This window comes from Zootoca vivipara, chromosome 5 (assembly GCF_965207765.1).
Source record: "Zootoca vivipara chromosome 5, rZooViv2.hap1.1, whole genome shotgun sequence".
NCBI classification, from domain to species: domain Eukaryota; kingdom Metazoa; phylum Chordata; class Lepidosauria; order Squamata; family Lacertidae; genus Zootoca; species Zootoca vivipara.
The window spans coordinates 7696748-7714910 of NC_142588.1; the positions used below are offsets into that span (position 1 = coordinate 7696748).

The 18163-nt window shown below is 43.3% G+C and overlaps 1 protein-coding gene across 1 annotated transcript in view; it reads right to left on the minus strand.

Annotated features, from left to right (window-relative positions):
- The window catches only part of DYRK4 (dual specificity tyrosine phosphorylation regulated kinase 4), a 38930-nt gene that overhangs the window by 19605 nt on the left and 1162 nt on the right, over positions 1 to 18163 (minus strand). The window contains exons 2-8 of the mRNA XM_088669989.1: positions 14496 to 14595; positions 13694 to 13778; positions 12169 to 12260; positions 10312 to 10440; positions 8971 to 9114; positions 3467 to 3598; positions 261 to 384 (exon numbers count right to left, since the gene is read on the minus strand). Coding sequence (XP_088526115.1) covers positions 261 to 384; positions 3467 to 3598; positions 8971 to 9114; positions 10312 to 10440; positions 12169 to 12260; positions 13694 to 13778; positions 14496 to 14595 — 806 coding nt within the window. The remainder of the gene's footprint in view (positions 1 to 260; positions 385 to 3466; positions 3599 to 8970; positions 9115 to 10311; positions 10441 to 12168; positions 12261 to 13693; positions 13779 to 14495; positions 14596 to 18163) is intronic.

Here is an 18163-nt window from a genome sequence, read left to right on the forward strand (position 1 = left end):
AGTGGACCAGCCCACGGCTGAAAAAGGTTGCTGACCCCTGCTGTAGTGCAAATTGGCGCTGGGAAAACTGAAAGGCTGGCCTGAGATCTGCAAGTAAGTTCACAGTTGAGATGTGGTTTGAACCAGTGTCTGTCCCCCCCCCCCCCAATTTTATAGCTTATATATTTACCCACTCCAAGTCTCATTCAAGCATTTGTCACAATTTTGTCCTCATCAATTTGTTTCTGTTAGGGGAAAAAAATAGCATTCAAAATTTGTACCTGCTGAAGTCAGGGGCAGCTTTAGATTGTGGCCTTTTTCTGTTTCTGACTTGCTGGACAGAACTACTGCACTGTTTTCACGATGAGCTGAAGGAAATGATTGGCCTTGGGCTCTGTTTTCCTGCTAAAGAGTAATACAGTGCCTTGTAAAATACTTGCCTTAAGCCCATACATCTAAGCCCCTTTTTCTCAGTCCACCTCTACAGTAAAATAATTTCCAATGAGTAATTCTTGTCTGATTAAAACAGGCATCCCCAAACTCGGCCCTCCAGATGTTTTGGGACTACAACTCCCATCATCCCTAGCTAACAGGACCTGTGGTCAGGGATGATGGGAATTGTAGTCCCAAAACATCTGGAGGGCCGAGTTTGGGGATGCATGGATTAAAACAACAACAGAGGCCATCTTTAGACAGCTGTAACAAAGGCAATGAAGAGCCTTCTGCATCTGTAGGCATATAGGCACATATGTATGGACAGGAACTGGTATTTCTCTGCTGGGGGGTCAGATTTTCAGTTTTAAAATGCCACACACAAACTTGCCTCTAAACCCAACAAAGATTTCCTCTTTCTCTTCCTGCTACCTCCACTCCTTGCCTCATGCTTCAAGTCTTAACAATAATTTTTTTCAAGCAGCTTGAAAGTTTACCCAATTAAAGAAAACAATTTAAAGCTTAAAAATAACACCCATTATTTAAATTTTAACAATTGTTCCAGAGAAAGGGGAAAAAGGAACTTTTTTATGACACAAGAGCAAACCAATATCTACTATGTGCCATCATCCACCAGACCTCAGCTCTGCAGGGACGACTGTAAAGTATTTAATCACATTTAATCACTCTTGCTATCTATGGACTGTCAAAGCATAATCCTGTGCTCTAAAAGTGCTGGCTAGTAGACTGTAGGACAGGTATCCCCAAACTGCGGCCCTCCAGATGTTTTGGCCTACAACTCCCATGATCCCTAGCTAACAGGACTAGTGGTTGGGGAAGATGGGAATTGTAGTCCAAAACATCTGGAGGGCCGAAGTTTGGGGATGCCTACTGTAGGATATGGTGGGAACCCCACAACAGCATCACCTCTTGAGACAGCAGAGCATCTCTTGGTACAAGCCAGCACAACTCCATTCTGTTGTATTTGCACCACTACGGTGTAGCTCTGCTGGGAGGGTGGCCAAAGCAGGTGCAGACTTGGGTGGGAATGGGGAGCAGCATATACATGCCAAACCCTGTATCTTACGAAGTCTTCAGTGCACCTTTGATACAAGTGCAACACTGAGAATCGGCTTCAGGTGCACATTCATCTCCAATGTAGTCCTACGGATTGCAAGGCTCACGGCTAATTGTGATTATGGCTAAGATGTCACTACTTATCCAGAGAACTCCAGTTCAGGGGCCTGCCTTGGGTGTCCCCACTGAGGGGGGTGGGAAAATGCTAGGCGGCACTTACCAAGGGGCCTGCAGCGCACCCAAGCCACGTATCTCTCCAGGGAGTGACGTAGTGGTTTAAGCACCCGCAGGCTCCGCGCTGCCCAAACGTTCCGCCCGTTGCCTCCCCCTCAGCTGTAGGGTGGCTGAGTGGGAGGAGGCAGGCAGACTCCTCAGAGGCCCTGCCATGCCCCCATGGGTGCCCACAGGCACAAGGCGCCCAATCGGCTTGCTCCGCCGCTGCTCCAGTTCCATCCAACTGGAAGCTGAGTGATGGGAGGCAGAGGGACCCCCTGATACAAACTGTAATGGTGGCATGTGTGTCCCCTCTCCCACCTGGAGGGCCAGGGCTGCACATTCCTATGCTAGAGGCAAGGGATCCCTTCCTCACGCCCCAGCTCCATCTCACTTCTGCTAGCCTCAGGATCAGATACGGTGGTACCTTGGTTCTCAAACGCCTTGGTACTCAAACAACTGGGAACCCAAACACTGCAAACCCGGAAGTAAGTGTTCCGGTTTGCGAACTTTTCCCAGAAGTCGAACATGTTCCGTTTTGAGTGCCACACTTCCGTTTTGTGTGTTACGCTGAGGTCTGTCTGTTTTTGCTATTTATTTTGCGGCTCTTTTCCTTTTGTTTTTGCGACTGCGTGGAACCCAGTTCAGCGACCTGTGGATTGATTGTGTGACTGCAGTACATTGTTTATTGCTTTCATTTTATGGAACAATGGTCTCGTTAGATAGTAAATTTCATGTTAAATTGCTGTTTTAAGGGGTTGTTTTTAAAAGTCTGGAACGGATTAATCCATTTTGCATTACTTTCTATGGGAAAGCGCGCCTCGGTTTTGGAACGCTTTGGTTTTGGAACGGACTTCCGGAACGGATTAAGTTTGAGAACCAAGGTACCACTGTACAGACCTTGACTTCATTGCTACCAGTGCTCAGGGTCAGGGGCTCTGCCATTCTCTGCTCGTTCAGGCTCCATGGATTCTAAGGGTCGAGAAGCCTCTTGAAACACGCAAGAGGGATTGGCCACTGCTGGGATGTAGAAGGGATGGGAGTGACAGGCAGCCAGGCCCAAGAGGATGATAACCACCAGATGTGGCTAGCCAAGAGGGGGAAACAAATTGTTACATAGGTTATCAGTGAAAAGGGTGGGCCAAAAGGGCTCAATGTTCCATGCAGAAACCTGGCTACAGATAGCACCCCATGTTTGTCTCAACCACCACATTCTCTCGGGGCCCTCTGTGTGTGTCTGTGCTCTTGTCTTCTGCAGGAGGGCCCCACCTCCTGGATTTGGAGGCGAGGGTTACTGTATATAAGGCTTGAGCTTTTCTACCAGGCTAGGTAGGGCTCCTTCTACAATCAACATGATCTCCATTTACTAAAGAACTCAGAATCAGGGCCGTCTTAAGCATGTCGGGCGCTCCCGGGCGCCGTGGTGCCCAGATCGCTCCGGCGCCCCTGCCCCGCCCCGTTTCTTGCCGTGGCTGGTGGGCAGGCACAGCGCGCAGCGTGGTTGCTGCGCGGCTCCAACATGCCGCGCCCCCCTGCCGGCCCGACGCCCTGGCGCCCCGCGCCACCCAGCCTACCCTTAGAGCCGGCCCTGCTCAGAATTTCCTCCTGCAATTTTGAAAATCTTAAGAATGCCTGGTAAACGTCAATGTTTATAAAAAAATTCTGACACAATGAGATGCACGCATCTACATACACGATATTCCGTAACTTTTCTAACCACAACAATAAAACGTAAAAACGTAGTACTAAGCTCTGTTCAGCTTACCTGATGCAACTTCTTGGTGGATATTTGCGGAAGGATAGCCTCTTGCTGCTGCGGCTTCACAGCACTTGAAACCAAATTCCTCTTAACTTGGCACTCCAACTGAGGGAGCACACTAATGCTGCTATTTAATTTCTAATGGAATAAATAAAGTTAGCACAAAAAGAAATAGTTTGTATTTGGTTTCATAAAGTATTTAAAACATTAAAAAATAACTTTTACAGGCTATATGAAATCATGAGCAAATAGATTGACACAGCAAAATGAGTTTTTCCTGCTACAAGAAATGAACTAACTGCTCTCCTTTGTGTCCTTTAGTATAGGAAGATCCTGACTCCCAAACAAGCCAGAGGATTTAGAGGAGTGGAGTGTCTTTCTCCTGCCTGGCACTAAACAACAGAGCAGGGGTCGGCAACCTAAGGCCCATGGGCCACAAGCGGCCCACAGGGGTCGTTTAACCGGCCCACGAGCCACCCCCGAACCGAGACGCCCACTCAGTGAGTCCCCGTGTGGTGCACCGGAAATCACACCTGCACAGACGCAGATGCCGGAAATCACAGGCGCGCACGCTCACATGCATGTGCAATCTGGCCCACAGAGGAATCTCCACTGGAGTGAACGGGCCCAGGTGAGGTAAACCTTGCCGCCCCCTGCAATAGAGTCACTCTAGACCCTTCCCACAGAAGTTAGGAAAATAGACTGAGAGTGTTCATCAGGAAGCAGTTTCCAGTGGCAACCTGAACTCCACATATGTAGAATCATATTTGTAATCTATTCAGGACATGGGGAAAAAAAATTCAGAGAAGCGGAAATGACAAGGAACAGAGGCTAATTTTTTAAACAATGCCCCAAAATTGCTCAGATGTTAATGGCCCAGAGATGGAAAGAAGACCAAGTCTCTACCAGAGAAGGATGGCAGATTAAGTTGACGGATTATGCCAAAAATGGCAAAAATTACCGGAAGAATCAGAAACCAGGAAGACCAAATTTTAAATAAGAAATGGGAAAAATTTATAATTTATCTTAAAAACCATTGTAAACAGCAAAGATCGTTAGTAGGATTGGAATAATACTTGTAGTTGAGCATTAAACTACATTAAACTTGTAGCTGAGCATTAAATTTTGAATATAATGGAGGTGTAAAAGATTTGGATTATTATAAAAGATGCAGGAGGAAATGGTTAACAAAAGGACCCACAAAGTGGAGGAGGGAAGTTCAGGAGATTCTTTGGAATCTTGTTTTTATGTTGGTTGTTGATAATTGACTACAAAACTTTAAACAGAAAAACTAAATATTTTTTTAAATTAATCAATTTTTTTTTTATTTTAAAGTTGGCAAGTTTGCTTTGCTTTGCTTTATTATACATATTGCCATGCTGCTTTTCTTTCAAATGAATCGTAAAGCGGTTTACAAACCATACATTACAATAACAGAACAGAACAGGACAAATGCAGCATAATTCTTACCAAGCAATTAACAAATCATGTGAAACAATTGCAATCTACAAAATGCCATTAACAAAACAACTAAAAAAATATATAGCTAAACAGCACAATTACAACAAAAGTCATATTATAGGATGAACAAATTAATACGGCACTTAGTATCAATAAAACAATATTAACAGATTTCCCAAAATGGCAACCCATAAATAAACTAAGCACTGCTGAATTCATATACACACTTCCCACCCCCCATAACTCATAATCCTTCACTCTGTTCAGTCCATTAAAGGACACAAACACAGCATCTTCCGCCTGAAAGCTCCCCAGGGGCAGCACAGGTGAAACCAACCAGTTGTAAGGTAAAACTGCTTGAAAGTGTGCTACAGGGACATCCAACTCCCAATAGACTGCGATCTACTCACAGTATTAAAAAACTAAAAAAATTCCTTCAGTAGCACCTTAAAGACCAACTAAGTTTATATTTTGGTATGAGCTTTCGTGTGCATGCACACGAAAGCTCATACCAAAATATAAACTTAGTTGGTCTTTAAGGTGCTACTGAAGGAATTTTTTTATTTTGCTTCGACTCAGACCAACACGGCTACCTACCTGTATTAAAAAACTGGCAGTGATCTACCCATTGTCGTTAAAAAAAACTAGCAGTGATCTACCCAAACTTTTTGAGCTTTTTTTGGGAAGCAAAAGTTGTTGAACTTTTTCAGGAAGCCAAAGTTGTGGATTTTTTTTGAAAGCCAAAGTTTTTGTTTTGCTTTTGTTTTGCTTTTTTCTAAGGAGATTGCTGGGGGGCCAGAGATCAACCAGGATCTACCAGGAACACCCCGTGATCTATCAGTAGATCACGATCTACCTGTTGGACATGCCTGCTTACAGTATTATCATTGCCTGGAGACAGATGGAACTTGCCTTTTAAACTTCAGGATAGATAGACCTATACGTTTACTTGGATCACTGTCCTGCTTTAATAAACTCATCAAGTATTTCCTCTCTCTCTTTTTATATATATAAAAAGTGCACCTTTTTCTTTTCTTCAAAAAGCATAGTAATAGTAATTTAGGACATGATTTACGAAGAGTTTTTAAAAAATGCTAAAACATACATTTCAAAAAACAAAAACAAAACCAGAAGCGTTTTTAGTACGGTAGGCATTTTAACAATAAACATTCTAAACGAAACCAAAAGACTGTTTCTTTATGCAGTTACAGCAGCCAGAATCTTAAAAGCGAAATATTGGAAGAACGAATCTACACCAACAAGAGAGGAATGGCTATTAAAATTATGTGAATGCTTGGAACTCGCTAAAATGACGGAGTTAATATGAAACAAATCGGTAGGTAAGGTTGAAAAAGAATGGGAATGTTTTAGTAACTATTTGACAAAACACAGTTCCAATAATAACATTTGGCTGTGTCTAGAATGAATTTCACAGATAGAAAAATATATTTTTTTCACCCCAAGTTGAGGGTAAACAATTAAATACAGATTAAAAATAGGAGTAAGTTGAACTGAAACAGCAAAGAGTTAGACGGAAGCCAACAAAACAATAAATTGATAAGGGATTTCAATCCAACACGAAGGATTTTGTGTACAAAATACCCTAGTATTAGTTTGAATTGTTTGAACATTGCTTATCGATCAATAGGAATTTTTAGTTTTAACACTTTCTTTCCAATGTTATTAGAATTATATATTTATATCTATAGACATATCTTAGATCTCTAAACAATTTTACTATGTATATTGTAACATTCATCTTCATCTAAGAATATCTACTGTAAGATTGACTTATCTTTCTCTTTTTATGTTTTTCCATTTTTCTTTTGTGAAATTTTTGAAAATTGAAACTTAAAAAAGTAATAGTAATTTAGCTAAATCAGGCATGGCCAACAGGTAGATCGGTATCTACCGGTAGATCCCCAGGACATTTCTGGTAGATCGCGGGTAGATTGTGGGTTCCTTAGTGATCGCCAGCCTAAAAGAAAAGAAAGAGCTCTCCCCCTAAAAAAAACCCTCAATAACTCTTGTCTCTCCCCCACAAAAAAGCTCAATAACCATGGTCAATTACAGGGAGAGCTCCTTCCCTCTTCCCGATACTGAGCTTACCAGTATGTGTGTGACTGCGTTAGTGCATTGCACAGAATGGCTGGATTGCTCCCTGTCCCTCTTGCCTGCCTAGACTAGAGCTCCCCGGCTCCTCCTCCCTCATGCCGGCAGAGAGGGAGGGGTGTGTGTGAGTTTGCTCACAGAGGGATTTCCCCCCTGTCCCTGTCTCTTTGAGCCACTGGGAGCCAGCTAGCGAGAGAGGGGGGGTGGATGGGTGCCTCTAGCTGAGGGGGTGGGGGAGAAAGAGAGAGAGGGAGAGAGGGAGGGAGGGAGGTGGATGGGTGCCCCTAGCTGAGGGGGTGGGGGAGAAAGCGAGAGAGAGAGAGAGAGCAACGTTCAAACATGACAGATGAGCACTTTAAGGATTCCCTGAAGCTGGCCCTGACACAGTACTCGTCTGATATTGAACAGTTGGTTACCAAAATGGTGATGCAGGTGTCACACTAACAATGGATGAAGGCATGTATTTTTTAAGAAATCTTGATAGGTAGGTTAATGGAGTGGGTAAAGGAGTTTGTGCGGCGTACAGTTTTGTGAGTGTTTTTTATGCAATTCCAGGGTGGATAAAAATCAATGTTTTTTTAAAAAAAATAAAAAAAATTGGATTTTTTTGATTTAAATCGGATTTTTTGATTTAAATCGATTTTTTAAAATTTAAATAGGATTTTTTTAAAATAAAATGCTTTTTGAGGAAAATATATTACCATCCAAAGGTTATTCCATCATGAAATAAAGATTAGTTTTTTAATTATGTAGAATAAGGTTGTATATGTTTAATTTTGGGGGTAAATAAATTCCATTAATCCATTCACAATGTCATGCTCTTCCAGAGGTTTTTGTAAGATTATTGGGCAGTTTCTCTGCCTACAAGATATTATCACAGATGCTTGGTTTACTTTTGCAGTTCTCAAAACTGAATTTGACTCAACAGAGGTCACATGCCTCTTCTTCACAGCAAAAATGTTATAACATGAACAGAGTTGAGAAAAAAACCTTAATCCTATTGTTCTACAAACCTATGAATACAGAAACAACCCCTTCAGTGCTAAGTTTCAAGAAGTTCAGTGAATAGAATAGAAACAATATTTTTCTGATTGTTTGGAGTGGACAGTATTTAGGTTTTTCATGTGTAGGCTGGGCTGACTGTCTAAATTTCTTTAAATATATATATATTGTTTTTGTTTAGCCAAATTAGTTAACAAGCATGGGTGTTTGTTTAAGCAAATAACATATGCTGTAATGTTATTGTTTCAGTTGAATAAATCTATTTAAATAGTTATTATTAAGGTAATGATTATTTTTCTCCTTCCTAAGTACAACAGTAAAGTTGTCCAAATATGAATGATTAACCTATTAAACTGGGGATAAAAAACTAATATGAAAAGTTATTCTGAAAATCTTCATCTACTTGCATATTAAAGTTATACCAGCAATAATTAGTCTTTATGTAGAAAACTATGATTTAAATCAAGCCTTACTGACTAGTGATTTAAATCGTGATTTAAATCAGTTTGATTTAAATCAAATCCACCCTGTGCAATTCTCTCCCAAGAAATCTCTAAAAGTTTCTGTTGTCCCTTGTCCCCCGTAAGAAAAGTATTTGGGCAGTGCTCCCCCAAAAAAGGTTACCAAATCTGGTCACCCCCCTTTCCTTCTCCCTAAAAAAAGCTCAACAACTCTGAGCCGAACCCCCCAAAATGGGGGTAGATCACCGCCAGATTTTGATTCTGAAAGTAGATCACAGTCTCTTGGGAGTTGGCCACCCCTGAGCTAAATCATAGCAACTTCTACTTAACACAGAATATACAAGTTAAAATATACTTCTGTTCCCATACTGTATGGCGGAATGCCTATACAACACTGCAACAGCCGTATTATGAACCAACATAGACACACACAGTTTGCAGGAAAGAAGCAAAACAAACTTCCGCAAGGGTTACCTTCGGCTGCACTCTGCGGTTCCTCCTCATTGGTAAACAACAGATGTTGGAGACACTGAGATCACAAAAGTTTGGGGCACGTCTTTCACACCCCATAATAACAGAGCTCCATGATTTAGGCCTGTCTCCATTAAAATGTTCACTCTGAAAAGTGAAATCCAACACCACACTAGTAGATGGTACAGTGGTACCTCGGGTTACAGACGCTTCAGGTTACAGATGCTTCAGGTTACAGACTCCGCTAACCCAGAAATAGCACCTTGGGTTAAGAACTTTGCTTCAGGACGAGAACAGAAATCGTGCGGCGGCAGCGGGAGGCCCCATTAGCTAAAGTGGTACCTCAGGTTAAGAACAGTTTCAGGTTAAGAACGGACCTCTAGAACGAATTAAGTTCTTAACCAGAGGTACCAGTATACTTGATATGAAGCTTTTGTGCTGTATTTTTCTTTCTTTCCCTCAATTAGTGCTTCTCCAACCTCACTGAATTCTAGAATCTTGAGGCCCCTTGTTGGCATGCACAGGTATTTATTTATCTGTGTATGTGCACCTTGTTTTCTCTCTCTAAAAAATCTAAAAAAAACATTTACAAAGCAAAGTTTGAAAAATGGTCATTTTTAAACAGCAAGTTGAAAATGAAATCTGTGTGTGTGTGTGTGTGTGTGTGTGTGTGTGTGTCAGAAAGCAAAGAATAGCCAGGCGTCAAGATATGAGTGGCACTGATTCACTCACAAAGGAGAGACAGATAACCGACTGGGTGAAGGCAATCCAGTTGGATGTTTTCTGAAGTTCCCTCCTTCCCAAGGCTTTCCCATTCTTACAGCTGTTTATTCGTAAGTACATTCCATTGAAGTGAAGCTTAACTATTTTGAAGCAAGGGCTGCCTTCGCCATTGCAGCCCAGTCTTCTCCAGCCGGCTGTTGACATTGGGGGTTTGGGGGGGGGCATGGTGACAAACGGCAAAAACCACCAGAACCCACCTACCCAATTTTATGCTGAATTAACTTTGCTTAACAAATTTTCCTTGGGTCGAGTTTACTGTGGCTGTCAGTTGAAGGAGGAGGATGTCATGTGGACAATACCAAAGATATTGAGACACATGCAACTGCAAATCTGTGAAGAAGCAATCTAACCTAAAACGCAGTGAATTAGGGTCTCTTCATACACCCATTCCCACCCACCCCTGGAGTGAGATCAACTTCCTCAAGATGCAATCCCATGCTTTTGAGGAGCATGCCAGCAGCTCAATTGCAGGACCAAACAAACTGGGTCGCCCTCCACTGCAATCTGATCAACAGGTAGAGAGTGAACTGCTAAAAATAAATCAAACCATATTTATCTCACCTGCGGATGCCAGTCTTTATGATTCGTCAGCCCTTTCTTGAATTTGTGTGTCAGGGATGTGTTTTCTTGGGGAATTAAATGAGGCACCTCCCGTTGTCTTTGGATCACGGCTTTGGGATCAGGTAGAGTCTGCAACAGCAAGCCAAGAAATTACGAGCAGCTTCCCACTGTGCACATTCTAAACCCTGAGAAGGTATCTTTGAACATTTCCCAGTCGGCAAAGACATCAACAAGCCTTGGGGAAATGTGCCCATTTCAACAGTGGGAGAGAGAGTACGTGAGCGACAAAGAGGGAGGGAAGGAAGGAGACAGGGCAGGTGAACAGGTTTGGTAGTTATGTTCCCTGCCTCACACATGTCTTATTAATTGTAGTATTCCCTCCTGCCAAGTGGCAGAACCGTGGGGAGCAGGGGAGAAGATGTGGCTGAACCTGATTCCCCCTGCTGCTCAGCTCTAAGGAGGGAAATGAATACAGGTGATCCTTGTTTTGTGGGGGGGCGGGGATCCTGTTCTGGACCCCCGTTCACGTCAGCAGAAGAGCATGTAAACCCTTTGGCACGATGGGGGCGTGTGCACGATCACACATCATTTAGACAGGCCTAAACCGGGAGCTGCCTGTACAGGAGTATAAGAGGAGGGCTCTTCATTGGCTGAGGGAAGGGAGCGTAACTGCAAAAAATACTTATTTCTTTCTCCAGCCATGCCCCCCCTCCCCCATTCTTAGCTGTTTGACCACTCAGGGGTTAACAAACTTTTTCAGCAGGGGGGCAGTCCACTGTCCCTCAGGCCTTGTGGGGGGGCTGGACTATATTTGGGGGGGGGATGAACAAATTCCTTGTTGTTGTTTAGTCGTTTAATCGTGTCCGACTCTTCGTGACCCCATGGACCATAGCACGCCAGGCACTCCTGTCTTACACTGCCTCCCGCAGTTTGGTCAAACTCATGTTCGTAGCTTCGAGAACACTGTCCAACCATCTCGTCCTCTGCCGTCCACTTCTCCTAGTGCCCTCCATCTTTCCCAACATCAAGGTCTTTTCCAAGGATTCTTCTCTTCTCATGAGGTGACCAAAGTATTGGAGCCTCAGCTTCAGGATCTGTCCTTCCAGTGAGGACTCAGGGCTGATTTCCTTCAGAATGGATAGGTTTGATCTTCTTGCAGTCCACGGGACTCTCAAGAGTCTCCTCCAGCACCATAATTCAAAAGCATCCATTCTTCGGCGATCAGCCTTCTTTATGGTCCAGCTCTCACTTCCATACATCACTACTGGGATGTATGAATTCCTATGCCCCACAAATAGCCCAGAGATGCATGAGTAGACACATTCTACTCATGTAGAAACACGCTGATTCCTGGACCGTCCGCAGGCAGGATTTAGAAGGTGATTGGGCCGGATCCGGCCCCCGGGCCTTAGGTTGCCTACCCATGGCTTAGTTCTATGAATAGATAGGTGGGAGTGATACAGACCCCTGAACCCCCAATCTATTCATACACACACCCTCACACGACACCCCACCTTTCTGTTCATACAGCTGAGCACCCTGCTAGTCCATTCACTGGGTGTGACACATTTGAAAGAGAAGATATTGTTATGATTATTAATACCACACATTTTCACCTGATGGGTCTCAAGGAGGCTTGCAGATATAAAAAAAAACTAGAGCCACTAAAAATACAGAGAAACCAATAATTAAAAATCAACATTCACACAGACACAGACACAGACACACACACACACGTATTTCAACTTGCCTTGAAACTTGCATTATTTGTAGCTATGAAGATGTGCAACAGTTTAGCAAATGAATTGTTCATGCATGCAATGGATCATTATAAATAATTATGAATTGACTGCTTACCAAAGGTAATTGGGCATAAGCTGCTTCACTTGATGCTTGATCTATCTTTGTTTTGCTTCCTGTATGGCATATGTCTCCCTTAGGAGTCCTCCCTATATAGAAAAATATAGGTTAGGAGTATTTCTACACAGGAGGCTATTCTACAGTGGTGCCTCGACTTATGAATTTAGTCTGTTCCGAAGGCACCTTCGTAGGTCGAAAAATTCGTAAGTCGAAAAGCGCCATTGGAAACGCGATTTCCCATAGGAATGCATTGGAAACGAAAAAATTCGTAAGTCGAAGCAACCCCATCTAAAAATTCATAAGTCGAAAAAACCCTATCTAAAACCGCCACGGTTTCCGTTCGGATGTCGAGAAATTCGTAAGTGTGCGGCCATTTGCCCCATTCGTGAGTTGAAAAATTCAGTTGTCGAGTCGTTCGTAAATCGAGGTACCACTGTAATTGTTTGGATACACTATATTTTTAATATGCTAGTTGTGATAATTTTATGCCCATTAAAATTGTCCATACAGTAGTTATATTTTATGTTTCTAAAGTAAAAGAATGACTTTCAATCTGGAAAAGAACAAAGAAGTGCTAATGTAGCATTTTTTCCCATTTTTTTCGAAAATTTCCGTTTCCCCCCGTAAAAAAACCGGAAAAAAACTGGGGGGTTTTCCAAGCTTCAAAATTCCCAGAAATTTTACATCTCTAGGGGTAGGTGATGGCTTCTACTTCCCCTCCCCTCCAATCTAATACTACAATGCCTAACAGCCACCCGAGCCAAACTGCGCGAGCAGGAACCGGAAAAAAGGGGGGAGTTCCCGCCTGTGGGCTGCTAAATAGAACACGCCATGCCCCCTGGCCGCCTGGATTGGTAGGCCTGGGGTGTGACGCAGAGAGCACTGCCTATGACGTGGGGGCTAGCTACACCCCCACGCTTGTGTCCAGCCCACAACTCCATTTCCCTGGGAAGGGAAATGGCTTTATCTTCCATTTAGAAGACATCTGAAGGCAGCCCTGTTTAGGCAAGTTTTTAATGTTTGAAGTTTTATTCTGCTTTTAATGTTCTGTTGGAAGCCGCCCAGAGTGACTGGGGAAACCTAGCCAGATGGGCGGGGTAGAAATAAACTATTATTATTATTATTATTATTATTATTATTATTATTATTATTATTTCCTTATGAGGTGGTTTGTCTATCATCTCAGGTGTGAGGTACATCTGGTAAGTTTTACAGCTCGTTTTGTTTACCCCAACTCCTGCCTGCCCCACTTTCTTGACACTCCATAGATCCCTCATAGACATCTTTGAGAAGTGAAGAGTATGCCAACCAGCTCTTCAACAGGATGCAAATTCTGGTCTCACTTTCACATGCATTGGTCTACTTCCCAGAGATCCAGCTGAATCCTATATGCTATGTTTGTTGAGTTCTGTCAAGCGTTCACAAGAACCGTTGCAGTTACCTAAGCTGTTTGACAAAAGCTCCTACGGAGGACAACTTTCATTTCAAAATAGAAGCGGCTTATAGCCTAAGCTTTGCTTACCACAGGGATCGGGCTGGCCTGATCCAATTCTAATTTTTTCTCCATCTTGCTTTGAGCTGTGAACAACAGCACTCCGTTCCCTTTCCTGTAAGAAAGAACAGGGAGAGGGAATGTATAACGAAGCCAGAGATTTCCTGCACACTTGAATGTTCTCCAGTGGAAAAGTAACACATTATCAGGCAAAAGCACTGGTACAACAGAATTTATTTTGCTAATTAGCACAAGTAGACCCTACTCTGGCTCCAAACAGCCTGACAGCAACTTGTAGAATCATACGACTGGAAGGGACCTCAAAGGTCCTATAGTCTAGCTCCCCGCCAATGCAAGAAACCCACTGATAGGTGGCCATTCATCCTCTGCTTAAAAGCTTGCAATGGAGGTGAGTCTTTCTGAGGCAGCCTGTTCTACTGTCAAACCACTCACACGACTAGGAAGTTACTTCTAATATTTTAATTGACATTTTTTCTTGTAACTTGAACCTGAGAAGTGGTGATTAACTCTTTCCGCACACTTTAGGCCCTAAGGAAAGAGCTGCGTTACCATAGTACTAGTCTTGGAAAGGCAAGGAGTCTAATGAGATGCGTTCTTTATTCTGTGAGCTGTGGTACTGGGATGCCCTGTCACCCTGGGATTCCCCTCAGCACATTTTCAGGCACCCTTGCAGCTCATGAGGACTACAAACATATTTTGAAAAAGGAAAGTCAAGAGGCTGAGGATCCATAATCCTCACTTGTGTTATATATATTGTGCTAAATGGGGGAAATAAAAGGTATACAACTGCTGCGACATTAGTTTTGCTTACCTTTTGGTAAGCATTTGTTTTTTCTCCAGGCTTCCGTATAACCGGGAGCGCACTTGATCTGCCTTTTCTTATTTTTTCAGCCTTGGTGACAATCTTCTTCCTAAAGAGTAAACACGGAGAAAATCAATCATGCGAACATTGTAATAACAACATTATTCCAAATTTAGAAATATAAGCTGAAATAATTTGAGGAAATAATGTGTACCATGCTTAGAAGAGTGTTTTTTTATTGTCGAAAGGATAATATATATTAAAAGTAAAATAAGATAAGGATCAGTAGCCATGTAGCCAGCTAGGACTACAAAAGTTTAACTAAAAGTAAAGAATACTGTGCAGGAACAAAGGTTATTATAGTCTGGGGCATGTCAGGAAATAAGGTAAGGGGGGAAAGGAAAAGGATTAGTTGAACTTGCACATTTTCACTGATGCTTTGTTCTGTTAGTAAGCAACTGGAAGTGTCCTTCCTATTATCAATGTTAACATTTAAAAATCAAACATTGCTATCAATGCATGACCAGCAATAGTTCAGAGCTCACCAAGAAAACCAGGAAAACGTGGACCATTCTATGATTCAAATGACCTATTTCCTTCCTCAATAACAGCAGTAGGCCTTTAAATCAGCTTCCTACACACTTTAATTCAGTTTCTCTCATATTTTAGAAGCTCACATTCTCCTTCTCAGGTGAACCCTACCCTCCATCGCACCCAAAACACTCCCAATGCAGACCCAAATATGTTTGGGGGGGGGGCTCATTGCTACTCTTTCATTGTTTGCTGCCACGATTGAGACTCAAGAGCAGGAAGCGAACAACGCCTTCCTCCAGCTGCTGTTGGGACGGATCCTTCTTGGTATCTCAGAGACCCTGTCAGTACGCCCTGTTCCGCCCACGTCTTAAGCGTGTGCATGGGCTAGGCGACTGGAGCACCTTCACCGACCTTCCGATCACAGGAACATAGACACAGCATTCCCGGAAAACAGGTCCTGGTGCAATGGACTCACACCTGCTCATTGTGAGCACCTCAGACTCAGCAGAGTAAAAACAGAAGCATAGCTGTGGAGGTTTTGAAGCATACCCTAATTTGTTTCTGACAGTCACTACAAAACACTACGGACATACATGAGAAGAGCAGTGTGGTGATTAGCCCAGAGCCAGGCCCGAACAAGTAAGGGTTAAAATTTTGTGCCAGTTAGAACCCAGAGGGGCGGGCTCAGCCAGGGTATAAAAAGCCCTCCCTGGAGAGAGAGGGGAGAGTTGGTGAGAGGAGAGGAGAGTGAGAGCTAAGAGTCCGACGTGAGAGCTGGATCTGGGAGTGATAGGTGATTGGTGGTAGTTAACAGGCAGGATAACCAGTTATTGTGAAACTTGTTGTGTTTATTAATTAGCTGTTTTTAGCGGTAATAGGCCGGTATAGGTCATCTATTATAGGTTTATTGAACACTGTTTATTATCCAGCAACCACAAGCCTTTGTACATGTCAGGGGTTCTTGCGACTACTCTAGAGTAACGACGCTCCGCATGCTTGTCTTTGAACAGTTTTTATTAGTGCAGTCTATTTACAGTGAGACAGGTGTGTAAAACATGTCTGCTCATTCCGATGCAGAATCTGGCACTGCCCCCCCCCCACGTGATCTTCTCCAACATAGGAGTCTTGGGACAGTGAATCTCCTCCCTTTCTTTCTCCTGCGTAATTCCCGAACCGGAGGAAAGGGTCTACGCTCCATGCTTTCCTTTTCTCCCTTCTCCCCCTCTCTTGCCTCCCTCCTGTGTAGCCGGGGCTCTCCCATGCTGCTGGAGCCCTGGCCCTCTCTCTCCACTTCCTGACTAGCCTCCTCAGAGCCCTCGCTTCCATCACTGCTTGGGGAGGAGCTACTTCTGATGCAAGGGGGAGGTTCTCTGTACTTTCTCCCCCTTACAGTACACAATAAAGCAACTTGTTTATTCACATCCTCCTCGTCTGTGGTAAATAAAACGAGCAGGTACCAATTAGCAGTCTGGTGAGCTGCAGCTGAGGTACCATTGGTCATTGGTGTAGTACTCATAGACCGTGAAACGTCCGGGGGTGCTGCACAGGTCTGCAGGGACCGTGACAAGCAGTTCCCATGCAGCCATCTATCTTATCTCTACATAGATAAGATCGAAAACATTTTAGTACCAGAGACGGAAGAACCAAAGAGCAGCTTCCGCCCCCTCCTTTCTCATAACATGGAAGCAAAATAAAAAAGATCAGGCGATTCTTGCAATGGGAGGGGTGAAATGCTTTGGGCACCAAGGGGGGATTAATGCTATTGTCGAGGCATCGGTGGGCCTTTCCTTTCATCCTAAGCGTTCATTCTTGGGAATGCAGGCCTTACCTTTCCATAGGAAGCAGGAATAAGAAGTCAGCAGAAGTCAAGAGGAGGTTAGGAGCAAGTGAGTTTCAAAACCTCCAGCATGATGCATAAACATGTAACAAGTAAAAACATAAACAACTTTGCCAGTTCATGTACAGTACTAGCTGACTGGGGGTGGTACAATGCTTTTGGGGTCAACAATCCAACCCTCTGCTTGCTGCCAATGTGCAAAGCAGTAGGGTGAGGGGATTTGCAAGGGCAAAATGGTGGCTTTCAACATTCCTCCATCTGCTGCTCATCTTCTGCAGTCACTCAAAGGGCTGCAAGGGAAAAGGAGCAGAAATAGGATTTATAATCAACCCACCGTCATTTCTCCGCAACAGAACTCACAGACTCCCTGCACTTCCATGCCACATTTGCGCATTGGCCACAAACGTGCCAGCAACCTGAGAACCCCTTATTTGGCACCAAGCATGGAGTTCTGCACTCAGTGGCTGATCTTAGTTTCCCTTGCATGATGTGCGAAGCAGGCCTCAGTGCAACTCTGTAAGTGTAGGTTAGGGGTACTGTTCGTAACAACTGGCTGTAGTGCGCATTTAGCGGGTCTTGTGGAGAATGCACACATAATCTATCCACAAAGAAGGGATTGTGCATATCCCTAGCCAATACAGGCCTTGGAGAATGGACATTTTGTACGTTCTCCAAGAAATAATGCGATTCCGCCACCTCTATCTCTACTTCAGAATTTTGCAATCTGCAACCCATGGATTGCTTCTGGCCCACTGCTTAATCTTACATGGCACAAGAGAGGAAAGAGGGAGTGGGGTCCAAGGAAAAGGATTCATTCTGACCCCCCCCCCCCCGCGGGTCCAGTTTCCTTTTGAGCTGTTCCCCAGTCAGCTGAGCAGCACAAGGGACATCAAAGGAAGCGGAAAGCTATATACCTTCCTTCTCATAAGTCTTTTTTTAAGATTAAAAATAACTTTATTTTCATATTAAAATTACAAAATAATATAACATTACAAAATAATATAACGTGGAACATAACATAATTAAACATAAGCAAAACATAATCCTCAATCAATACATAAAAAAAGAGAGAAAAGGAAATGAGAAGAAAAAGAAGAAGAGAAAAAGAAGAAAAAAGAAGAGAGAGAGAAAAGGATCTAGAAGGAATCTGGAAGAAGCACCACAGGTAAGAAAACGGGGGAGGGGGGAAAGGGAAAAGGGGGAGAGAAAAAAGAAAGAAGAAAGAAGAAGAAAAATATGAAAAATATGAAAAAAGAATAAAAATATCAACTTCCAAACATTTAAGATCGGTTCCCTCTCTTAAATA